Genomic DNA, 17,233 nt, shown 5'->3' with positions numbered 1-17,233 from the left:
ATCTATGCTAGTTTAGGGTGCTTTATTATGCAAAGATTCTAGATTAAATAGACTGACACATATCTTATGTTTGTTGGTGTTTATTGTAATAGAATATAAAGCTAAGCTATAAATTTTTATAGGACAATGTCAATAATTAATCTATTAATATTACTATCCTAAGAAATATGTAATCACATAAATTCAGAGATGGGTAATGATTAGTATGATTGATGCCTTATAAATCATAGTAATGCCACATAAATTACATCTGTTGATATGACCACAACATCCAACAATTCTAATATTTATATTGCTTATTTAAAAATCGCAAGAAAGATTCAATGTCCCAAAGCTAAGATTTCTAGAAAATTTGATAAGCAGGTTTTCCATTACCTTCAAAGGTCATTCAAAGTTCTGTCATAAATATAAGATAGCAAAAATCTAGGAATCTTATCTGATTTTAAGTGAAAATATTCATCTTTTTAATTTTAATTTAAAATTTTACTTTTAAAACAAATAGTATAAGTACACAATTCAATCTTTCATGGAAAATCATACTGGTAAACTACATTTTTTTAAAAGTACTATAAAATTATTAAGACCAGAAATAATGATATTCTCTGTAGTAGCTTCGAGAGTGACCACAAATTCCTCCCATTGGTGTATGACCTTTGTAAACTAACTTCACTGTTTTACCATCAGGAGATAGAGTCAATTTCTCCACAGAATTTGGGCTCAATCTTGTGGTTTGTATTGGCTATCTATTGTATTTTATTGAGATGCACTTGCACATGGCGGCTGCCTTCTTTTGCTGCTGGGAACCATTGTGTTATCATGTGATCAAGCTGGGACTAACTTACAGGAAGAGAGACCATATGTAATGTCATCTCAGACATCATAGCCAACTGACAAACGCCTGTGAGGATGTTTTAGATTTTCCAGTCTCAGGCCAGTTAGTACAAACTAGAAAAACTGATGTGCTATGCACAAATTTGAGAGGAATAATAAATGCTAATGATTTTAATGTATTAATTTTGGGGTAAAAGCCTTTTTTCTTAGCTACAGCTATCTAAATAAGTCTTCATTCATATCTTGCTTTTAAGCAACCAAAGTATTTTTCATACCTATTATAACAAAAAATAGTCTATAAAACAATATGATTAAAGCAAACAATACATTAAATGTGACATTACAGAATGACATAAAAATTATTAATTAACCAAAAATAATATCTATATTCTTCCCTATTAAAACCATATACCTGACCACTAATTTCATGAATTTTGAAATAATATACAAGGTTTGATGTTTGATGGGCTACTCAGCTAATTAAACAATATTCCTAATATAGTGTAAAGCACTTAGAAATATCAGATTTACTTTCTCTGCAAAAGCCTTTTGCTGTATTGGATGATATCCCAAGTTCTCTCTGATAAACTCTGGTATCTGTCATGGTCAAGAATATTTTGACTCTATTTCCCTCATTCAGATTTTCATGATCAAAAGAAGAAGCCAATATGGTGAAACTGTAGAATGCTGAGTGAACCACAACATAAGATGGTTATTACAAATCACAGATAGATGAAGAGGGCAGGAATGATGTGGTGTTACCTCAACACTGACTTAAAAAGGTAAAAAGCAAAAAATGCAGGCATTTGTATAAATCAAATTAAACTGCTCCTTTCCTACTTCAAGATAAAATAAAAATAATAAAAACATAGTACACTTCACCAAGACTTCCCAGCAAGAAATGCAATGGCAGAGAATTACTAATTACACCTAAAATTTATTGAAGGCCATTATTTGCACTAATTTACATTTCAAGGAATAAGAAAGAGATAGAGTAAATTCATTTAAATATTTTATTAGGGAAAAATACTGCTGCAATAACTTTTACTGAACTAGTAACTGAAGTATAGGTAGGCAATGATGCCGTGACTACAGAGCATACAAGAGCTATGACATTTAATTAACCATTCCTCTTATTATTTCCTTCTTCATTTCCTGGTCATTTAAATTTCTAAATTAATACTTTTGTGATTTGGTTAAAGACTAGAACCATGTAATTCAGCCTTAGAGTGGTGTCAGGGTCAAAAAAACAGTTCACAGCACAAAGTAAATTTTAACAGTTCACAACCTTACTTTGCATATCTCAAAATCTATGAAAAGAATCTGAATACATAATTATTTTTTCTTCCCCATCCATGTTTATAGAATCTGACAAAAGCCTCCAGTACTTTACAGCTTCTTTTCTCCTTCTCTCTACTCTTTGTCTCCTTTTCTGAGTTATGTAGGTTGACCTATCTTTTTTTTCACTTAGCAAAAAATCCTCTTTTCTCTAGGTTTTTAATTAAAGAGAAAAGAGAAAATTACAATATCCTCTGGGATCCTGGTGGATAGTGTGAAAACTAGGGCCTTGAAACAAGTTCAAATTTTGGGCCTGTGACATTTGTTTGTTATAATTAAAAACACAAAACTGTCTAAATTAAATTTGTGTTCTGTTCTCATGTTTCCTTTCATTATCTAACATAAATTCTACTAACAAATTGGTGGGCATTTTTCCATCATATTTTCTGTTTTTTTTTTTTTATAAAAAATGCACAAACATATATAGAAGAATTTTTCGGTGGTTATTCTTGAAAGGGAGAGAAAGAGAAAAAGAATACAGACAAGTGCAAGAATGAGTCAGCAATATGGTAAAATGCTTTCGTGTTATAGGATACCTAAAATTCCATTTAAGATTGTTTATATATAGGTATTAGGCATTCTATTATATAAAAGCATTTTATCATATTGTATATCAAAATGTAAACGCTACATCTCCTTAAAACTTTTGTGAGATCTTTAAGGATTTAAAAAAATCAGGGATCCCTGGGTGGCTCAGTGGTTTGGCGCCTGCCTTTGGTCCGGGGTGTGATCCAGGAGACCCGGGATCGAGTCCCACATCGGGCTCCCTGCATGGAGCCTGCTTCTCCCTCTGCCTGTGTCTCTGCCTCTCTCTCTCTCTCTCTCTCATGAATAATAATAATAAACAATCATGTGTGAACATATCTGTTCATTTTAGAGGATTAAGAAAATAGGAAAATCCAGAAAAATGACAGAAATCCATATTTGGGTAAATATCATGACAGCAGTAAGAATTTTCATATGGTACAGGGGGGGGGGAATAAACTAAATCATTCCATAGTGATAGAAAATTGGAGCCCAAGGACCTAAGCTCCCTGGAAATCCACAGAAATCTTAAAGACATAGCTGCTGGGTGATCCGTGGGCTATAGAATCAATTCCAAAACTGTTGGAACTAATCGAATCTTTAAAGTTGCAAGATATAAATTTAAGTTTCTAGAAAGAAGGATGATCAAGGGCAACATATAGATTCATTGTAATAAAAATGTTACACTTATCATTAACAAAATTAATAAAACCAAATTTACATCAAATTAATATGTCCTTTTCTTAATCTCTGGAAATTTCAGGATCTTGATATGTCTTAGTAGGTTTGTGATAAAGATTACTTATTGTGTCACCCATGTGTTACTTAAAGGTTGTGATTTACAGGAAGCTGCTTTTACTTCAAGAGATTTCAATTGCTATGGAGATAGAAAATTAACAAATAGAGATTATACCTTAAATCTCTCAATTATTTTATCAATGCAAATCAAAGGGAAACCAGAGAAGGGGGACATACCTGAAAAGGCAAAAATATGACTATAATAAATTATGAGTTTTTACAGTGATGAAGAAGCCATACTATGATGAAATATGGACAGAAAGGTAGTTACAGTATTTGTGATTAGATTTTATTTTGATAGCTCTCCTGAGCATACAATGTAAAAAGTGTAGGATGACACTAAAAATAGCAGTCAAAACCAGGGTTTTTCAAGGTATAATGCAGGGGTACCAGAGGTCCAAAAGATTTCTCTAATGGATAGGCCAGATCTCCATATCTATATGCTTTATATTGCTTTTATTTTTTGTAAGATATCATTTGAAATGATATCATATGATATCATATCTAAAAGTCTTTTATAAAACATCAATGAATAAATGTGAATATTTTAATTTGTAAGAATTAAGAGTAATGGATTTTAGTATTAAGATACTGAATATTTCTGTTTAAAAATATATCTTTATCTGTGCTCAGTATAATGCTTTTTAATAAAATTTCTAACATTCTATGTATTAGAAATATTAAAAAGAGGGAAGCCTGAGTGGCTCAGCAGTTGAGCATCTGCCTTTGACTCAGGACATGATCCCGGAGTTCTGGGATCAAGTCCCACATTGGGCTCCCATAAGGAGCCTACTTTTCCCTCTGGCTATGTCTCTGCCTTCTCTCTGTGTCTCTCATGAATAAAAAATAAAATCTTTAAAAAATATATTTAAAAAATGATTGTTCACCACATTAAAATACAGCAACCCTAAATAATGGGTAAGAATGAAGAGGTTTTTCAGTTAACGAAAAATCTGTTTATTATTTTTAAAAGAATACATTTCATTAACCTGAAATATAGTGTAGTAAGCAAAAGTAAGATAATATACACAGTTTAGTGTATCGGTGCTTTAGGGATAAAACCCAAATTCCTTAGCATTCAAACTCTGCATGTGTAAAGTCCTAAGCTACATTCCAAATCAATGTTTCTCTGCTCTTTATTTCTTTGTTCTTCAAATGTTTTTTGCTTACTCAACTCCCTAAAATATTTTTTTAAACTATAGTTCCCCAAATGTTTTTAAGCTATACTTGAAATATTTTTGGTATCTAAAGTTTAATGTTTACAAGGGATAAACTATCTGACGCTAACTATTGTACATGTATTTTAAATGTATTTTGCGTAATGCTCCAATTTTGTGGAGCTCTACATTGAGCTTATCCAAATGATACAATGCATCTGCCAAATGCCCTAAATCATCAGTAAAACCAGTCTTACATTCTATCAAAAAAGTGTTTGAATGTTTCATTTCAAATAAATATATTAATATTATCCGAAGATAATTAACTTATTTTTTATTTATAATTCTAAAAGAGAGAGAGATTTTTGCCAGGAGTGTATGGTCTGGAGGAATGTATACACTCTCCTTTCAGCAGTCTTACCCAGCCACTGATACTCTGTAGTCTCTATTGTTTTTACATTTATTTATTGATTTATCAATATATCTTTGGACTTTTTCCTTTTATTTCCGGTGCAGTGTATCCTTGAACTCTTTCTTGTTGTTGTTTAGCCAATCACTTCTAGCCCACTCTAAACTTTTTATATCCTTAACAATAATTTTTTTTAAAATGTAAAAAAAAAAAAAAGACCAATGACAGTCTTACTTTTTATATAACAATAGTGGTAGTGGTAGAGAAACAGGAAAAAGAGAAAGAGCAGCTACAGGGTATTTGCAAACAGATCAAATTTAAGGAGTGCATTTGAAATTTGAGAGCCTAGAAAAAATAACTCCATGCCTTATTGCCCTCTGGAAAGTCTTGGAACATACTTAGGATGTACCTGATGGATTTGAGACCATTGTATTATAGGATTCTTGTATCAGACCAAACCGTTCTAATTACTGTTTCTTAAACAATGTCTTTTTAAAATGATTTTCTTGCTCATAAAAATTTTGTGATTTGAAATTCAAATCCCAATCATTCTTTAAAGTCCAGCTTAAATTATTTCCTTATGGAAGTATACCAGCTTGATCCATAGTTAATTTATGTAGCGTGGAAGACCCAACTCAAAGTGAAAATACCATCACTAAGATCATTCCTAAACGCAGTTCCCAGACCTGACTTCTAAGACAAAGCACTAGGGAAAAAAAAACACAAAACATTAATGTGAAAGTAATAGAAATAATTTCATCGAACAGCAACATAGTCATAAGAAACATAAGGCAGATCATTTTGTGGCTCAGGTACAGATGGGATCAAAATAAACCCAGAAGGCTCTGAAAATTCAAAATTAGATATGTTCTCTTCAATTATTTTTAGTGAATGCAACCGCGAACTACTTTGCCTCTTTGTAAGTATGAAGTTAATATGACTACTATTTCTTATGCTATCAATGGCAATTCTAGGATCTAATTCACCACAAGTTTATATTGGTTAAAAATTTGTGAAACAAACAGAATATTAGAAGTAGTAGGCTTACCTATTCCATTTGTCTCAGAGAAGCATCTTTTTGCGTGGTAATAAATAAATATTTTTTTTGTATACACTAACCATGCATTTTTTCAGTAAAATAAACATTCACTAAGACGTGTGTGTGTTTCTGTACACACGCGTACTAATAAAAAGTTTAAAAATTTCACTGGGCTTTTAATCCACCAGGCACAGTTCTAGGAAATGGTCAAAATAAGATTGCTGCTTTCACGGTATCTACACCTTTTGTATTTTTTCCTTTGAAATTCAAATAATACAGTCCCTACTGTAGAATCCATTACATCTGTGACTTTGAAAGAAAAGAGAAAATACATTGCCGAATTGAACGTACTATTTGAATAACGAACAAGGCAATGTTTTTCAAATCAGTCACACTGAAAGACCATTAACTAAATTTGGTGAGATGTAACTTATATATATATATAATATGTAAAATATTAATTATTTAATTCAATCGAAATTAAAACTGGATGAACTTGTAGGGTAGATCAGATTAGCAAAAAAAAATCAGTGTATATATACCACACTACAATGTAAAATCTGTTTCTCACTGTGGTTCATATTCAAAAAAAGTTTGAAAAACTCTGAGCTAATGTAGGTATTGCTAATGTTTTCTCTGTGGTCTATTCCCAGAACTTTGCACATTTTCAGTAAATTGCTCTCCTCATCATGACTAAGATGATCCTATATACTGATAGTGCACCCACACATTCTTGGAGATGTGTTAAGTTTGGGGTAGTGAAGAAATCTACTAGTTGGAGGACAATTTTTTTTTTTTAGCTTTCTTTAAGAAATGACACTGATACCTCATTAAAATCCCATTCACTGGAGAGTGGCATTCAATATAACAAGGGTCTATTTTTTATCCCATGCAAGAAAAAATCGTAAAGGGCTTAAGTACCTATTTTAAAACAAACTCCATAACAAGGATTTTTAGAAAACATACTTTTTGGAAAGTATGGAATGTTTCATAGAATGAATAATAATAGAATTCTGGAGGAATCCTCTTCAAACTTCTTCCTGACAAGACTTGACTTATTCCACGAACTGATGTAGAGATTTCACAGTAGTTATAATGGTGTGGGTTAAAAAAGTCTGACAAATCTGGATATGATCCTTGCCCCACAACTTTCTGTGATTCTCAGATAAATCTTTAAGACATTCTTTTTCTCATCTGCAAAATGAATGTACTCATGTCTACTTCATTTGGGTTGTTGTGTGAATTAGATAAGCATGCATAACGAGCCCTTCACATAGCAGTTAGCATATGGAAAGTACTTAATAACTGGTAGCAGGAACTATTTGAGATGAATTAGCAGGGATCTGAAGCTTAATTATTCGTGCTCCTTCAGGCAGGTAATTCCTAACACTGAATTATATTGTTATATCAGATTATTGTAAGGCAATAAAGATGTATAAGATTTACTAGCATCTTGGTTTTACTCTACGTTTAATATATATCTGTTTCAAGTTCTCCACAAGAGATTGCCAAAAAAAGAAAAAAATCTGATACTGTACATAATAGCAACCTGACCTATTGGGTGCTTCTCTTTTCTCCTACGTTTGCTATCTCATTATCTCACATATTTTCTTAAAAAGTAGTAAGTGTAGGGTTATGTGTGTGTGCATGTGTCTTGGTAAAGAAGAAAAACTACAGGTAACTTGTTTACATGTTTGTTTATAAAGGTAGCTGGTTAAGTATGAGGTGATGAGAGAATCTGTATTTCTCTGTAAGGCTTCAGTGATGTCTGGGAGACCACACTAGTGAGAGGACAATCATTATCTTAAGAAAGCAATACATAGTAAGTAGAACCCTTTTGGAATCTCCCTATAGTTTTGTTGTTTTTAATTCCAACGAATATTTCCCTTTGACAGTAGTTTCACCTACATTTACATATTCAGCAACTTTATATGGTCTCACAATTTAATAAAGAGCTCCTACCACGGCATTATTATTTTTTTCTCTTCTTCAGAAACAGGGGCCACTATCCACTATGCTCAAACTGTCCCCATACCTTCTTCTATGGGTCCACCCCAGCACTCCACATACATAAATAGAAATATCAGTTTCCTGGAGAATATGTGAAAAAGGACTAATTTGGAGAGTCTGATGAACTGTTAAAAGCAGTGAATGAAGATAGGAAGATTGAGATTCTAGTCACAGTATTAAGACTTATGTTGTATTATTTTTACGGCAGCTGCACTGCCATATGCAAATGAATACATTATCTCCTATGGATCGCAGTATGGATTAAGTAAAGTGATATGTATAAAAGTGGTTTACACAGTACAAAGTTCAATGTTGAATGGTTATTTATTAAAAAATTGCTATCTCATGAACAAAAGAAAAGATTGTCCCAGTAATAAAAGGATGCTTGGATATTTGGATATCTTTTCATGAAATTCAATCAATACATTAAATCAAAAAATAAAACTCAGATTAATAGATATATTAATATGTGATAAAAGCTTTTATTTTTGGGGTGCTTGGGTGACTCAACCAGTTAAATATCTGACTCTTGGTTTCAGTTCAGGTCATGATCTCAGGATTGTGAGATCGAGCCCCACGTTGGGCTCTGTGCTCAGTGGGAGTCTGCTTGAGATTCTCTCTCTCTCTTCCCCTCCTGATGAGCTCTCTCTCTTTCTCTTTCTAAATCAATAATAATAATTTTTTTCTGACTAAGGTATAATTAAGCTAATAATGGGAGGATAAATTTTCAGTCTTCATGTTACATGGCCTATTAGAAATAGCTCTTCACTCTAACAACCTGAAAACACTTTCCTTTTCCTGCTTCTAGGATACTGAATTATTTGTTTTCTTCTTACTTCAGTCTCCTTTCCTCTTTAGTCTGTTTGGTTCTTACTCTTCTTTCTAAACTATTCAATTTTGGGTGCCCAAGGATTCATTCAATAAATTTCCTTAAATTTTCTATTTATGTGCACTCACTTGATATTCTTATCTAATCTCATGTATTGAAATTAGATAGATATATAGGCAGATAGATAGACAATGTCTCTAATTTATATTTCTAGCTTATACCTCCAACATGAAGTCCAGACTCATGGATCCACCTGTCTTACCAGAAATCCATGCTCTCCTAATAGGAAAATTAACAGTTCCAAAAATGTGCTCACAATCATTCCCCATTCCCTACTTTCCCCCAATTGGTTAATAGCAGTTAATCAGAACAAAAAATTTTGATATCATATTAGATTATCTCATATTCTTACATTTTATTTATAGTATGTCATTAAATCCTTAAACTCTACTCTCAAAATATACTGTCTTTTATAATAATACATATCACATAATAAGGACTGAATGAGCTAAAATATGCAAAGCATTTAATATAATGTTTGATTTTGATTAAAAATAATTATTTCTTGGGTTGGACACTACTATTATTTTAATGATAAAAACATTATGTTCTACTATGAACTTTATTTTACATATGAAAAAAGTAAGGCACAGAGAAGTTAAATAAGGTAATTAATTACAACTGCTAATTGAAAGAGCCAGGATTTGAAACCAGGAATTTGACTCTAGAGCTCTAGTGTAAGCTGAATGTTAGCTGTTATTATAAAAATCATTTTTTTGGGGATCCCTGGGTGGCGCAGCGGTTTGGCGCCTGCCTTTGGCCCAGGGCGCGATCCTGGAGACCCGGGATCGAATCCCACGTCGGGCTCCCGGTGCATGGAGCCTGCTTCTCCCTCTGCCTGTGTCTCTGACTGTCTCTCTCTCTCTCTGTGACTATCATAAATAAATAAAAAAAAATTTAAAAAAAATCATTTTTTTGGTCACAAGAACAATTTTAATAATTTTAAATATAATGGAAATAATATAATTTCAGGAAAATGGCCAGAATATATCCACACCAAAAAAGAAGAGCTATTTAAATATAAGCACAGAGGTCAATAAGAAAAATGAATGGAAAAGTCATCCCTATATACAATAAGAATAATAATATGATTGACAAGTCAGTAATACTTATATGAAAAAGATATTAAGAAATGTTCCTGAGCAATGCAAGTAAGTTCTGAAAAAAAATGAAAAGAGAAGTCATGTACCTAGATAGGATAACTCAAAACTATAAAGATGTCAATTTCCCACAAATTAAATTAACCATAATTAAGTTCTCAACAGGAATTTTTATGAGACTTGACAGCTGATTATTAAGTTCATTTGGAAGAAAAAATGCACAATAGGCAAAAACTTTTGAAAAAGAGTAATAAAAAAGAACTTGCTCTCACAGTTATAAAAAAACATTCCTTAAAGTTTGGTTTTAGTCTAAGCATGTCAATAGAACAGAACAGAGAGACCAGAAATAAATCCAGGTACATTTAAGAATGCAGTATATGAAAAAGTTATATATCATATCTGTGATAGGACAAATGGACTATTCAAATTATAGTATTAGGGGCTATTGGGAAAAAAGAAAGAAAGAAAGAAAGAAAAAGAAAGAAGAAAGAAGAAGAAAGAAAGAAAGAAAGAAGAAAGAAAGAAAGAAAGAAAGAAAGAAAGAAAGAAAGAAAGAAAGAAAAAGGAAGGAGGGAGAGAAGGAATAATCTTACCTAATACCATATATCCAAATAGAAAAGTTTTCAAAAACTTCTCTCCTTCACTACTTATCAAATTAAGCCACAATTTTTTCTTTCTTTCTTTCTTTCTTTCTTTCTTTCTTTCTTTCTTTCTTTCTTTCTTTCTTTTTCTTTCTTTTCTCTCAGATTTTGTTCATTTGAGGAGAGAGAGACAGACTGACAGACAGCAAGGGCTAAGGGTGGGAGTGGAGCAGGAGAGGGAGAAGCAGACCCCTTGTTGAGCAGGGAACCCAATGTGGGGCTCCATTCCAGGATCCGAGATCATGACTTCAGTTGAAGGCAGATGCTTAACCCACTGGGCCACTCAGGTGGCCTACAATTCTTTCTTTAAAAAAATGTTTTTTCTTGGAACAGCCAACAATTTCCTGATTGTAAGCTTATGCTATAAACTTGAAAAAGTGGAAGCCAAGAAAAGAAAGAAATTATTTCATCCATGTCACCAGAAGAAAAGGAGTGTTAATACATTTCAGAGAAGTCTAACCTAAATAAACTGATGTGAATAGAAAAAAGGGGGGTGGTAAAGTAGATAGTACAAACAGGCTGCCAAGAATATATACCAATGGACGAATTTTGTAGAGGCAGAAAAGCCCACTAAGACCCATGGGATTAAAATAGTCCACATCTGGTTGGCATGTCATTTAGTGGCACCTCTTCTTCTCCCCAACCATCTCACTGGTGAAACAAAATAACTAGATAGTAATTCTCCTACCTCAAATTGTGATTCACTAGAGATCATTCAAACTAGAGCAGGCAAATGCTTTTTATAAATGATAAATTTTAAATTTTAATAAAACCATAGCTCAAAGACAATAAAATAACCTAATATGATTTACAATGAGACTGTGGGCCTATAGAAAATTCAGAGAATTGGAACACCTTATACATAAAATAAAAGAATTAGAGAGAGCAAGGGCAAAATTCAAATGGAGAAAAACAAACTAAAGACCAGGAGAAAGGCTGCAGATAATGACAATTACTTGTATTCAGAGAACAATCAAGAGTTTAAAAATAGAGAAATTATGCTAGCTATGGATGACAAAGATGATCAACACAAGAATTATTGCTTTCTCTGAAGGGAAGACCTGAACAAATGAAAATGAAAGATATTGAGTCATATAATAGATAACATTTCCCTAGAACAAAATGGTAAAAAACGTATCAGGTATCTAGGCAGAACATTCATGTCGCCAGCAGGAGAAACATACCAGGCTGTCCACAAACAAAATTCAGTAGTGGAATTTAAGAGGGCAATTAGTTAACAGGAAAAGAAGGGATGAACCAATAATATTATTTCCAGAAAAGAATAAAGATAATAGTCAGACACCTTCAGCATGAAATATTTCAAGGATTAACAAAACTAATTAACAATGAAATACAAGTAAGGAGGGAATGACTGGAATAATGAACTCAGTCCTGAAGAATCCATAATAAAAGGAGCTGATGGTTAGTTAGTACTGCAGCCATCTATCTGTAGAATTAGGACCAAAGTGCCAATGCAATTAAAGTTGCAGAACAGAATGTAAATATTATGAACTCTGACAAAGTTAAAATAATAGAATTATTAAAAAAATGAAAATGAAGTGGGGTAAGGACAAATTGGAGAGGAGCTAATCACCGTAGATTGCACTGCAGGGAGTTAATGAATACTGTCTGAGATTAAAACATGGAGCTAATGCATCTAGCTTCTTAATGATATTCATAGTCTTTTATTCTTAACCATAAAGACAAGTTTTTTCCTAAACATTCTTGTGGTGAAGAAATATTTAAGCTCAGTAATGCTTTCCCATTTATTTCAGATTTTTCATCTATTAAACCATGTATAACATTCATTATAAGTAGCATATACATGTCTCCATACTTATCCTTTTATTTGTGCAGATGTGTAATTATATAATTGGGATGATATCTATCAGGCGTTAATAGTTTCTTTTCTGAGTGTGAAGACTTTGGGAGTGATTTGTGTTTTCAACTTGAATAAAGACATTATAGTAAAATAATACACACTTAATTAAACACTTAAATGTAAAATGGTAATGATAACAATATGATAACAAAATGATTACACAAGCCTGCAGATAGATATCTATTCGTATGAATTGGTTTGTATAGAGGAGATTTGCCAATGTACCTGAAAGATAGGGGCTAGGAGATCAGCATGTTGTGTAAGCAGGTGCGAGGTTTGCTGTGTTTGCCTAGCCCCATGGCTTTCTGTCTGAACTCTGTAAAGGATAATTAAACACACAATGCCAAAAACTGGTTGTGACCAAGAACTGAGTATCCCAGTTTTGAAGTCAAGTGCAATGACTGTAGGTAAAGGGGAGAGCATGGCCTTACTCCCAGCTCTGCTAACACAGGAGTCCCAAGAGCCCAAATTTAACTTTGCTTTGCTGTGGAGTTACTGGAATTGAAATTATCTGGTAGCAGTTCCCCCAGGACAATTATAAGTTTGTTTTGAAGGATGCTGTGATAGGGGTCAATGGTGAGGTAGTACCTTAATTAAGAACACTTGAACAGAACAAAATATGAATAAGACAGCTGTTCCGTTAATATCAGATGAGGTTGGGTTATTTAATACAACAAGTTCTAGAGAACTGCACAATGCAATTTTTTCAGGCAAGAATCAGTGGAATGTAGGTGATTTAACCACCTTAGTTCCCTGGACTCATGAAACCTTGGGAATACACTAATTACATAAAAGAAAAAAATGTGGTGATTACATGTTCTAATTTCCCGATAGATCAAAGATTTTGACCTCATGTTAGATCATGTGCATTGAAGATTGATTCAAAATCTTATTATCATTGTTATCATTTATGTAAGGTGGCCTCAGATCCCATATCCTTCATATTTTTCCTATTCGAAGAAAACTATATATTTACATTTCACTAAAATATTCAGTAAGTGCTTACTTTCTGAAAAAAATGTTGCTAATTCTGAAAGATGTATTGAATTTTTAAGATATTTCAAACTTAGGGATCCCTGGGTGGCGCAGCGGTTTGGTGCCTGCCTTTGGCCCAGGGCGCGATCCTGGAGACCCAGGATCGAATCCCACGTTGGGCTCCCGGTGCATGAAGCCTGCTTCTCCCTCTGCCTATGTCTCTGCCTCTCTCTCTCTCTCTCACTATGTGCCTATCATAAATAAAAAAAAAAGATATTTCAAACATAAATATAATGCTTCTCTGTGTACTGATATTTATGGACCACCTAAAAAAAATGCTGATGTTTTAAAAACATGAAGAGTAAACTGTGATGTATAATAATAAATTTCAAATACCTATAGATATCTGTTGGTAGGGGCAGGGAATCAGTTAGCTTAAAGCAGAAACAGCTCATGGTTTAGTAGGTTAGGATATTAGGTAAGTGTGTCTGTGGACAACTGTATTTTTTTGATTAATAGAGATCTCTCTGTGTAGTCATATGGGGTTAAATACCTACATAACCAGGAAGTTACTTTAAATAAGAAAATTCTTCATTTCAGAGTGGACTACTAACTAAATATAAAGAGAGCTACCCACTAGCATTAATGCAGGAAAACACACATATACACACACATACACACCCAAATCAAAATTGCAGGAAAAAAATTCACACAAATTAAAATTGTTGTACACAGTAGTAGTATTTTTCTCATCTTAATTGAATCTTTAGAAGTACCTTTTGAATTTAACAGATTCCCTTAACTTAAACCTACTGGAGCTTTGACATTTTATTATAAAAATATTCAAATACATGAAAATGTGTGTAAATACTGAAATGTATAATGGGGTTTTAAAAAATCTCACTTCCTCTAGTATTACTGAAATTCTGGTATTCTTTCCTAAGCTGAAAATTAAGTGTTTTGATAAATATCTACTAAACTCATTTTATTGATGAGAAAACTCAAACTCAGGGAAACTGTGGGTAGCTTTTTAAAACAGTGAATAGGCTTGATGGCAGAGAATGAGCAACTGCATACATGCACAGACAAGAGAATCCTAATGCGAGAACTGCTCATAAAAGACAGATTTTTATCTCTATTTTAAATACTTATTTTTGTAGTGTGTGTGTAAAGAAATTTTCAAAGAAGAAATGAGTCTCTATTTTTCCCTGTTGTCACACCCAGCCTCCTGTCTGACTGTGGAGGGTACAGGGTCCCACCCACTCTTGCAGTGCCAGGCTTTGCAGTCACGGAGAGACAAGGATAATAGAGACTTGAGGAGGACAAGCAACAGGTCTGGGATGTGAAAGGAGCATAGAGATTTCAATCAACAGTGGGTTTTGAAATGTTTATGCACTTGAGGTTGTGAACTTCCCTACGGATAGAAGTCAGGGAGCCTGACTGTCACCACCCCACACTTTAAAGCTAACACATCAGTGGACTCTTTTTTGTTTGGTGAACTGAAGGTGTAAACATATATTCCAGTTTCCCAGGAGAATCCTAGTTTATGGCTGTTGATACTCTCAAAAATGTTCTGGCTGGGCAGATAAATTCTATGACCTGCCTGTTGGTTGAAGTGCTTACCAATTCTTCTAAGTTGGATTCCAGGCAGCCACTCCAAATTGATCTAAATGGCTTTGAAGATAAATCTTCGCTGTTCCTGGACTAATCAGTGGATATGTTTTCAAAGAAGTTCCTGCCTATGATTATTCTCACCTTCTTGTGTTAAGTAATTTCTTGATTTCTATGTGTAAGTTTTCATTCCTTCAAATATTAAAGCATTTAATAGTGCCAATCACAAGAAAAAGGTAGTAAATAACTGAGTGGTAGTGATTTCCAGGCAGAGGGATGGCACTCACTTGGGTGTGCATGTTAGTCTTTCAGTTTTCATAACAAGAAAATAAAACAAAAATACAAGTTTATTTTAAATTTATTCATTTTTATAGTAAGTTCAGGTGTTCATACATGCGTTTATCCTATTATTTGTCTGCCGCAAATCCAGCAAGTAATCTCTCAATGTAATATTTCTAGTGCCTAGAGTAGAAATCAATATAGTGTATTTGTGAAGCTCTGCAGGTTCATATATGACAAAATAAAATTTAAAGTTAATATAATTAACCCAATTAAAAGTTTTATAGAAAAGAATCTTCTGTTTTCACTTTGATATGTAATGGAAAAATACCTTTGAAGCAAATTATCAAATTATGGCTTACTATGAAACCCATTTGCTAATATATCATATGAGTGGAATGAAAAATTATTTTAGTCTAAAATAGACTTTCATATTAATGAAATATGGTTAGTAATATTTCGACATTTTATATATAACAAGCTTTCCATTATTTCTGACTTACTACATTTCCATACATATGCACATATGCCTAATAGATTTGAAAGATTCTAGTTATATTTTCATGTACCCAATAATACTTGCTACTTTCTGAAAAGTAACATACTTAAGCCAAAGTGCGCAATGGCTAAGCTACAATCTTGATTTTCAGCATGTTACTAAGTGATAAAATACCCACAAGGCACACATATGCACACCCACACATTTGAATGGATAAATATTCTTACTTATTTAAATAATGTCCATTCAAAAGTAATTTTAATATCTATAATAAGACTCCATCTTTATTAGGAAATGCATGTTCATTTGAGCTAAAAAGATTTATAAAATACTGAAATAGAATCATTTATTCAAGTCAATGTTTCCTGCAAAAGTTACTCAAAATATATCAAATGCCCCTTTTGAAATTACTATACCTGTATATTTCTAACTTCTACTGAAAATAGAGGGGCAAATTTATAGAATAAAGAAAACGACACTGAAGTTTAATTCAAAATGGTTCTCTAATTTTTCAGTTTAAAACTAACGCTCTCCACTGGTTTTTCAACTGTTTTACTGTCTTGATTTCTTCAAATCAATCTTTATCTTAAGGAAACTAAATACATATTAAAGAGATACAGGGGTTCTATCCTCTTATTTCAAACTAAAACATAATCTCTAAATTATCTTTTACAGTAAGCCAAAGCCAGTATCACATACCTTTCGGGAATGAATTTCTTTCACATACAATGGAAGTAGAAACTCAGATATACCTTCAAGTCGGATTCCCTTCTTGGTGACTCTCAGATTTCCCATACCATCCTACAAGCAATGAAATATAGTTCACTTTTAGGTTACTTAGAGAATGAATAACTGGCCATAATTTTCTTCGGGCTAAATTGAGAAAACAATAAGCTCAAATCAGTGATGATTTAAGGAAAATGAGAGATTGAATCTACTTAATGAATGATTGCAGCAGTTTGCATGCATATAGAGGGCTCTGTTTAAAATGAACAGGAAAAGAGGTCTATTAAGGACCTGGTATCCTTTCTTAGCTCTATCAGAGACTAGGATTTATCTATGAAAAAATCCTGTATTTTTTTCATGCATCAGCCCATTTAACTATTTTGGGGGTATAATGATATTTGCTACCTCACTAGTGGAAACAACTTTGCTGTGCAGAGATTTCTAATAATATTTTTACATTACAGGTATACACATATTTCTACAATAGTTAAATAGTCACATTTGTACAATGATTTCAACAAGTA

At 32.9% G+C, this 17,233-nt stretch overlaps 1 protein-coding gene across 1 annotated transcript in view; it reads right to left on the bottom strand.

Annotated features, from left to right (window-relative positions):
• The window catches only part of SGCZ (sarcoglycan zeta), a 459,573-nt gene that overhangs the window by 184,118 nt on the left and 258,222 nt on the right, over positions 1-17,233 (bottom strand). Inside the window, exon 2 of the mRNA XM_055335292.1 lies at positions 16,683-16,784. Coding sequence (XP_055191267.1) covers positions 16,683-16,784 — 102 coding nt within the window. The remainder of the gene's footprint in view (positions 1-16,682; positions 16,785-17,233) is intronic.

This window comes from Nyctereutes procyonoides, unplaced genomic scaffold (assembly GCF_905146905.1).
Source record: "Nyctereutes procyonoides isolate TBG_1078 unplaced genomic scaffold, NYPRO_anot_genome, whole genome shotgun sequence".
In the NCBI taxonomy this organism is placed as follows: domain Eukaryota; kingdom Metazoa; phylum Chordata; class Mammalia; order Carnivora; family Canidae; genus Nyctereutes; species Nyctereutes procyonoides.
Note: the sequence above shows the minus strand (reverse complement) of the source record. Positions and strands in the feature narration are given on the sequence as shown.